The sequence below is a fragment of the Apium graveolens genome, chromosome 9 (assembly GCF_009905375.1).
Source record: "Apium graveolens cultivar Ventura chromosome 9, ASM990537v1, whole genome shotgun sequence".
Lineage (NCBI taxonomy): Eukaryota > Viridiplantae > Streptophyta > Magnoliopsida > Apiales > Apiaceae > Apium > Apium graveolens.
The window spans coordinates 183,483,962-183,492,889 of NC_133655.1; the positions used below are offsets into that span (position 1 = coordinate 183,483,962).

At 37.1% G+C, this 8,928-nt stretch overlaps 2 protein-coding genes across 2 annotated transcripts; one reads left to right on the plus strand and one right to left on the minus strand.

Moving 5' to 3' along the window:
• Nucleotides 1–504: 504 nt before the first annotated feature.
• Nucleotides 505–1,275, minus strand: LOC141685778 (uncharacterized). The gene has a single exon (XM_074490862.1). It carries the CDS (start codon nt 1,273–1,275, stop codon nt 505–507), a length of 771 nt encoding a protein of 256 aa, XP_074346963.1.
• Nucleotides 1,276–5,312: 4,037 nt separating this feature from the next.
• LOC141687436 (calcium-dependent protein kinase 17-like) lies at nt 5,313–8,621 on the plus strand. Its single transcript, XM_074492711.1, has 8 exons — nt 5,313–6,086; nt 6,268–6,411; nt 6,523–6,675; nt 6,873–6,988; nt 7,436–7,603; nt 7,723–7,850; nt 7,979–8,078; nt 8,188–8,621. Exons 1-8 carry the CDS (start codon nt 5,438–5,440, stop codon nt 8,290–8,292), a joined length of 1,563 nt encoding a protein of 520 aa, XP_074348812.1. The 5' UTR covers nt 5,313–5,437; the 3' UTR covers nt 8,293–8,621.
• Nucleotides 8,622–8,928: the final 307 nt, after the last annotated feature.

Consider the following 8,928-nt stretch of genomic DNA (forward strand, 5'->3'; position numbering starts at 1 on the left):
AAATAGAATGAGATGGCTCATTCTAAAGATACACTTGGTTTTGTGAAAATCCTAACAAGAGCTAGTCTCCATCTTCTTCCCCCCTCTCTCTCTCTCCCAAAACTCCATTTTTATAAAAGCTTGGTTTTATAAAAAGCTTTATCAAAGAGGATCATTCTTGGTGGATACCGGTAGAGTGCTTCATACACTGAGGAGCAACTGCTAGCAACCATATTATAAAGCTTTGATTTTCAAGTTATGGTTATGATTCCTCCATTTTTCTGATTTATACGTTTTTCTATATGTGCGATACATGGTTTTTTACGGAATAATTTTTATATCACGCTTCCGCTCATCCGTAAATTCCTTCAGTTCCTCCCAATGCACACCATTTTACCTGAATGACCAGTATACAATTCGACTTCTTCAACTTCTACGGCTGGTTCGACTATTGGACTGGAAAGGTCCGCCCCAAACTTCTCCAGTTCAATATTAAGGACCTGTCGACTACAACTTGGTTCAGCTTCAGCCCTTTTCCTTTTCCCGGTTTTGTTCGGTCCTTCGTACAACTGATCCTTTTTCCAAGTCTTCCAACATGATTATTTTGGCAGTTTTCTGGTTGTCGCGCATTTCCTCTACTCCCTTCTCCGTTGGGAATTTCAGTTTGAGGTGGGGAATGGATTCCACAGCTTCGAAGTTAGACAGGAAAGGTCTCCCCATAATGGCACTATATGGACTTTCAATCCGAACCACATAGAACTTCACTCGCTTCTCAACAGTACATGGAAGTTTACCAAGAAGAACTGGGAGAGTGATTTTACCTTCGAACTGGATTGGGTGCCCACTGAAGGCATAAACTGGAGCTTCATCATAAGGTTCTAGTTGCTCTCCATCTAGATTCATCTTACAGTATATCTTGTGGATCAAGATGTTGGCTGAACTACCAGTGTCAACCAGCACTTTCCTGATTTTGTTTTTCCCGGTGAGAGGATTGATAATGAGAGGTTCTTCGTGCGGATGAATGACATCTTCGTAATCTTCAATACTGAATGTCATTGGCATGCGAGGCTTCGTCGGGTTGAATTGGTACAAATTGTACACTTTCTTGACATAATTTTTCTTTGCTGTCTTTCTGTCGTGATCCAATACATTGCCCCCCGAAATTGTCTTTACTTTGCCCCTGATCCTATCTCTTCTTTCAGGCTCTTCAGCTTCAGTTTCTTCCTGATTGTCCTTCGGCCCCAGTCTGTCCCTCAAATCTCGGACGAACTGATTCAGTTCACCTTCTTTGATCATTCGCTCGATTATCTTCTTGAGGTGGTAGCACTCATCAGTATTGTGCCATTTATCTTAGTGGTAGTCACAATACTTATCAGGATTATTTTTATGATTTGGGATCTTCATTTTGGCCGGCCGAACAAATCCTGGATTTCCTTTGACCTCATGGAGAATCTTGGAGATTGGTGCGTTCAAGGAAGTAAATACAACCGAATATATATCTTGACGTCGTTTGGCACCACAGGTTGTCTATTTCTTTCTATCATTTCTGTCATCTCTTCGGTCGTTGGCGGACCTTGAGTAGTACTTCTCGGTTCTCTTGGAACGATCATCCCTTCCGGAGTCTTTGTAACCCGCAATGCTTTCCATTTTTCTACAAATATTTTCTCCTCTCACATAAATATCATTTAGGAACTTGGGGGGGAATCATAAAGGGAAGTGCAAAGCTTTTTACCTTTGTAAGGGTCTAGCCCTGCCGTGAGGAAGCCCATTGCTTTGACTTTGTCCAAGTTGGTGACCATTCCAGCTTCTTCTTTGAACCGAGCCAGATAATTCCCAAGTTCTTCGTTCGCCCTCTGCCTGCAATGAACCAGTGCTTCGGTGTCGTTCGCCTTCCAACACAGATGGGAATAATACTTTAAAAATTTCTTCTTCAGCTGTTCATACGAACCGATGGACCTTGGTTTAAGGGACTTATACCATATCGATGTTGATCCCTTCAAGTATGTTTTGAACATATTACAGAGCATGATACTGTTATGGCCCATCCCTATCATCAGTAATTCGTACTTTTTACAATGGTCTTTTGGATCGCCCTTTTCATTGAACTCGCTCATTTTCAGGAATTGCCTCTCCTCGATACTACTCGATTTCCTTTGTCACAGTCGGTTCTCGATTGACCCTTCTGTCACCGAACATAGGTTTCTTCAGCCTACTCAACCTAATTCGGGACTCGTCGGATTCTTCTTCTGAATTAGAGGAATAGTAGGTCTTCATTCGTTTTAATTTGGAGTTCGAATCAGAGTCAGGCTCATCTTCTTTGTTATTACCCCTTCGTTCTTTTCTCGGATTGGTGACTACCATAGTATCATCGGCCTCTAATACTTCGCGAAACACTTTCTCCTGTAGCTCGATTTCTTCTCTCTAGACTTGTAGAAATTTTAATCAGAGTGCATCAACCTCTCTTCGCTTCGCTCTGGCCTCTGCCTCCTTCTCTGCTTGTTTATTTTATTTATCCTTGCCCTTCTCCGTAACTAGTTTGTTAGCCCGGATCTTTAGCAAGAAAGTCTCTTCTTCGGGGGTTAGTTTGAGCACCCATCAGCGTCAACCAACGAATGCTTTGATGGTTGTCCTTTGTCATGGGGAGGAAACCCAGGCGATGTCGCATCATTGATTGTGTTCGTCATTTTCCCAGTAACTCGTAACAATCCTTGTATTTTCCACAAATGGCGCCAAATGTTACGTCTAGATTTCTGCAGATGCAAGGACACCTTTCGGACTTCAAGAACACCCTTCGCTTATGACCTAAAAGAGAAGATAATGCGAGGATTTGTCCCCCCAATTCACCTGCGGTGTGGGAATCAGTAATCTGCGTGTGAAAGTAGGTTATCAGAGAATACAAAAAACTAAAGAGTTTGAGTGTGTAGAGAATTGTCCCCTGTGTGTCTTACTTTCACTGTATTTATATAGGTCAAACCTGTGTAATTAAAGTTCTTCTGTTATGGGCTTTTCATTGGGTAGGTTGTCCTCTAACGGTAAGTTGGAATCTTTGGGCCCTCGGGCTTTTCATTTGGTAGGCCTTCGACCCAAAGTGTTTCTCGGCCTCGTGAGCTTCCTATCATTGGGTTTCACTGGGCCTATAGCCAAGAGTATCATAACACTAATTTAACATTTTTGTTCTCAAAATAAAAATTTAGGGTGTGTTTGGTATTATTGTTGTTGACAGCAACAGTAGATTTTTGCTGAAAAATAGTTAAAAAACTGTTTGGTAAAATTTAAAAGCTGCTTTTCAGAAAAGTGTTTTTGGCTTAAAACCTGTTATTAGAGAAAGCAAGTCGCCCGTGCATTTAGAAAAAGCTGATTTTCAGCTTTTGCGGGAAACAGATGCTGATTTCACCATCAAATCTTACCAAAAACATTATTATTTTTAATTTTTTGCATCAAAACATATACATATCAAAAAAATTACCAAACAGTCATCTGATTTTTAAAACACCACTTTTTTCAACGGCACTTTTTCTAAGAGCACGATAATTTTTAAGAGCAATTTCAAACGGAGCCTTGGCCTCGTTGTAATAAATACTTGGAGCAGTTAACATATAAGTTCTCCTACCCTTCTCTGTTATGATCTTTGGAACCTCATACTATTTTTGTTCTCCACCGGTGGATGATTAATCAGTTCAACAGTTTCCATTTATCCATATTTGAAATTTTGTTCCAGGAATCTTAAATTTTTGTAGTAGTGCCATAGCTCCAAAAGTATTATAACAGTGATGTTACATATAACTTGTTGGATTACAGTTCTGCAACCCAAGTCGTTTTTTTTTGTTATGGAAGTTCAGGTTGTTAACCCCGAAGAACACTTGGGAGATGTGATTGGTGATCTCAACTCGAGAAGAGGTCAGATTAATTGCTTCGGTGACAAACCTGGAGGAATTAAGGTATGTTATATCGGCTTTTTCGCAAATTATATCTGAAAGTGATGTTAATGTGGCTGTGTTGCATATTCTTGCAAACCAAATTTCGGTTTGTCAGTTGGCAAGGGGCCAACAGTGAGTAGCTAGATAGTGAGCCTGATATGTTGTGCATGTTGTCTAGGACATTGTTTCTATCCAGTGATGATAAAAAAAAATGAGAAATGCATTACTCATACTCTAATGTATTGAACTCGAGACTTACAGTTATAGATTGAGTCTGTTAATTATTGTCACAACTTTTACCAGTCAAATCATGAATGTTACAGGATTGATACTATTCTGAATTTTAGCTGTAAAAGAAAACATAATTTATGCATCTATTATAAACTATCATATGGGTTGTTGTTTTAGCCACAAAATTTTAAAATAAAGAATGGCAAAACAATGAAACTTGCACCTTGCTCAAGTACTTCAAAACCAGAGTCTCTGTATTAAACTATCAATACACCATTGATGTTGTGGTTTTTACTGCTGCAGGTTTTTGATTCCCTTGTTCCCTTAGCTGAGATGGTTTAGCATTTTAGTATACTTGGAGGAATGACAAAAGGTCGTGCTTCGTACAGAATGCAATTGGCCAAATTTGACGTTGTTCCTCAACACATTCAAAACTTGCTTGCGACAAAGTTGGATGCAGGCAGCTGCTGCTTAAATTTGTTTCTCATTAGGTGAGCCTAACATAATACAAGTTGATAGTTTAGGGCTGCATTAGTTAATTACTACCTGTTTATCAAAGAAAATATTTATGCACACATCAAGCTCATGGTAGCCGGTAGATTTTTGTACATGTAATGTAAGGCACACTTTAGATCACCTTTCCTTTTCTTTTTGGTTATTCAGATTTATATGTATTCAGGTGTTAGATTCAACCATGGTAGACATCCATATGGAAGTGAGTGTATTGAGTGCATATGCAGTAAGAAAGGATGCTAAATATTTGGTATTAATACTTTCACATAAAGTTTTCGGACTTTAATGAATCTTGATCTGGTTTGATTTAATGTAATGAACTGTTTCCTAGAAAAAAGCAATGTGACACAAAACTCTAAGATTAATTTAATTTAAAATATTAAATTTAAAAGAGTAAACTAAGAAAAAAATAAAAAAAAAGTCATAATATTACTAATTTTGAAAAAATAATCAAGATTTGTAAGAACTTTTGAAAGTTCAATGCAAGAGAAAAGTATTACATGTGTTCCAGGACAAGGCCTGTTAATCAAATGCACAATATGAGAAACAGCTTGTTCCCGGGAAAAGCTCTAAACCTGTTATGTTAAAAATACAAAGTTTCAACTAAAAAAAGACACAGAAATATAGGTTATTTTCACCACTCCTATAATTCCTCACTATCAATCCTCCTACATTCTCTTTCTCTTCAACCTCCAAACCCCCTCCATTTTTTTTCTTTGCTCACCTCTTCTGAGTTTTGAGCCAACCTCGAAAGCCTGTATTTGTCGAATTTTTCGTTGCACCTTTTGCATGTTCTGATGGGGAACTGTTGTAATTCCCAGGGAGATCAATCAGAAGATTCACGAGATATCGATAACTCAACAAACCAACCCGCTACAGCAAATCATTCATCAAATTCTTCCGTTAAAGCTCAATCTCAGAAAACTAATAATCCTATAGGACCAGTTTTAGGCAGGCCAATGGAGGACGTTAAGGCGACTTATTCAATGGGTAAGGAACTTGGAAGAGGGCAGTTTGGCATTACACACATTTGTACTCATAAAAAATCAGGAGAACAATTCGCGTGTAAAACTATAGCCAAAAGAAAATTAGCTAATAAAGAGGATGTGGAGGATGTTAGGAGGGAAGTTCAAATAATGTATCATTTATCAGGACAAGCTAACATTGTCAATCTTAAGGGTGCTTTTGAGGACAAGCATTCTGTACATTTGATTATGGAGTTGTGTGCTGGTGGAGAATTGTTTGATCGGATCATTGCCAAAGGACATTATTCGGAAAGAGCTGCAGCTTCTTTGCTACGGACCATTGTTCAAATTGTTTGTACTTGTCATCAAATGGGAGTCATTCATAGAGATCTGAAACCGGAAAATTTCTTACTTCTGAATACAAATGAGGATGCACCTCTCAAGGCTACAGATTTCGGATTATCAGTGTTCTACAAACAAGGTGACAATACGCTATTCTTGATTTGTTGATTTTATGTATTTGTAAAAGGCATCACAAAAGAAGAACTTTCTTTTTCAATCAAATTATCTGTATCAAGCAGGAAAAATTATAGCAAACTTTTAGATTTAGCAATTATGTTTAAACAGAGTAAATTTATCAACAATAGTTTATCTCATGACAGGAGATCATTTTAAAGATATTGTTGGTAGTGCCTATTACATTGCACCGGAAGTTCTAAAAAGAATGTATGGACCAGAAGCTGATATCTGGAGTGTCGGGGTCATGTTATACATTCTTCTAAGCGGAGTTCCTCCATTTTGGGCAGGTAATATACTGTCTTGAGAAAAGAAAAGATGTGATCATCTTCTGATACTTTTAGTATTTGTACTTGTTACCTGTTTACTGAAAAAAATTATGAAACTTATTGCAACGATAGAGTCCGAGCATGGGATATTCAATGCCATCTTGCGTGGCCATGTTGATTTTTCCAGTGATCCATGGCCTACAATTTCACCTCAAGCAAAAGATCTTGTCAAGAAGATGTTGACACTAGACCCCAAACAAAGGTTGACAGCAGTTCAAGTTCTCTGTAAGTATATTTCTCAATAATGTTATCTTGTTATGCATGAAAATATTTCTTCATGTACAAGACATTCGTTAGAATAATGGCAGATATGTGGCAAATTAAATTTTTATCGGCCTAAGAAATTCAAACATTAAAAACACAAGAACTACTGATTTCTGAACTCTATAGTGCATATTTTCTTATGAACCTTCTTTTTTTAGCTCATCCATGGATTAAGGAGGATGGAGAAGCGCCTGACACACCTATTGACAATGCTGTCCTTGGCAAACTCAAACAGTTCAAAGCAATGAATGAGTTCAAAAAAGTTGCACTACGGGTACAAGCTATTTTCATACATTTTCTTTAGGTTTTAGCCATTATCATACTTAAATTAAATGAGAGTGCTGGTTTATAAACTTAAATCAAATGATTATTTGTCTCTAGAGTTTTAGAAACTCACAATGTTAATATCTTTACTTATGCATATTTGATCCATCTATCAGCACTAGCATCAGAAGCCTTGCTTGCGCATATAAACATATATCCTCCTTTCCCACTGGTCACAAGTGAGACATCTTTTCTTGCAGAACTCAGAAAAAAAAGTATCTACAATATTAGGTCAAGTGTCTAGATAACCTTAAGACATAAATAAGAACGCCTGATCTTTGCATAATCAATTCGAGTTTTTTCAGCCTTTTACTTTGTTGTGTATGTTTAGCTTCTCTGATCATTTTTTTCCTCTTTCAATACTTCTTTAACAATCTATATTTGTGGAAATGGATAGGTTATTGCTGGCTGTCTATCGGAAGAAGAGATCATCGGGTTGAAACAGATGTTTAAAAGCATGGATGCTGACAATAGTGGCACCATAACACTAGAGGAGTTAAAGCAAGGTCTTGCACAACAGGGGACAAAGCTATCAGAATATGAAGTTAAACAGTTGATGGAAGCTGTAAGCTAAGCTCCCTATATTCCAAAAATACGAAATAAATATTTCAAATGAAATGAAATGAATATTAAGATAAAGTTATAGCAATTGATATTAACTTTATGCATATTTTACAACCACAGGCTGATGCTGATGGGGACGGAACTATCAATTATGATGAGTTCATCACGGCGACAATGCATATGAACAGAATGGACAAGGAAGATCATCTTTACACTGCATTCCAATACTTTGATAAAGATAATAGCGGGTAATAATAACTATGATCACCATATTTTTCTTATGTACAAGTACCATTATGAGAATTTTCTATCGACGAATCATGCCATTTCCTGTTTCTTTGTAAATGTTATATGCCGCTTACATTTTTGCTTTCAGGTACATTACACGTGAAGAATTAGAGCATGCTTTACGAGATTTTGGCATGAGCGATGAAAGAAACATTAAGGAAATTATCTCTGAAGTTGATAGTGACAATGTAAGCAAGATACATAAACTATACTCTAGTTTGATCACAAAAATGTTTGTAAGATCTTGAGGATGTAGGTAATTTATCATAACTAAGCAGATTACGTTGAAAATTGCAGGATGGTCGGATCAACTATGATGAATTCGTGGCTATGATGAGAAAGGGTCAACAAGATGCTGAAACAAACCTTAAAAAGCGACGTGAATCGTTTGTTTTAACATGAGTTACGCAATTAAATTACTAGACGTTTGCATTATTTCCAATGCTCAAGATTACGAGTTGGTGATCATAGCTCGAAAATGTTGAGACAAATCGATGACTTCTCGAATGTCAAGTCATGTAGACGCTTCTGTAGGTTGAAGAACTCGGGATAGTTAGGTTATAAATGTTCATGAATTGTGTGATCAGAGTGACTTGTTAATATGGTAGGAGCAAGAGTGTGGTAATTGTACAATGCTTTTCTAGCACTATGAGATTTAGAGTTAACTATGTACATGTAATATGATTCAGAAATAATAAAATTCAAGATATTTACAAAGAAAATTTGTGAAACCGATGATGTCTACCTCATAAAATGGATACTTACAATAAAATCATCATCACTCTGTTCATATATATATAAACATTAATATAGTCATATAAAAAAGGTACACATCCAAGGTTTCCTAAGAAATCAAATACAGAAGCATACAGGATTTTATTTGTCTTTATTAAACTGACAATTTCAGCTTCATACCAGTTTCAACTGAATGAACTTTCGTAGGTATTTGAAATGCAATAGTTTCTGAATTAGAGTTGGGTGCTACCTTCAAAAATGCGCGGCGTAGGTATCTGAATTAGGAGTGCAAGTTGACTTTTG

Bases quoted from the DNA above. Each gene is read 5' to 3' on its own strand.
- LOC141687436 (XM_074492711.1), top strand. From the start codon at position 5,438: ATGGGGAACTGTTGTAATTCCCAGGGAGATCAATCAGAAGATTCACGA. The intron at 6,676-6,872 runs GTAAGTATATTT...TTCTTTTTTTAG, and splicing joins GACAGCAGTTCAAGTTCTCT to CTCATCCATGGATTAAGGAG. The intron at 7,604-7,722 runs GTAAGCTAAGCT...TTACAACCACAG, and splicing joins TTAAACAGTTGATGGAAGCT to GCTGATGCTGATGGGGACGG.
- LOC141685778 (XM_074490862.1), bottom strand. From the start codon at position 1,275: ATGATCAAAGAAGGTGAACTGAATCAGTTCGTCCGAGATTTGAGGGAC.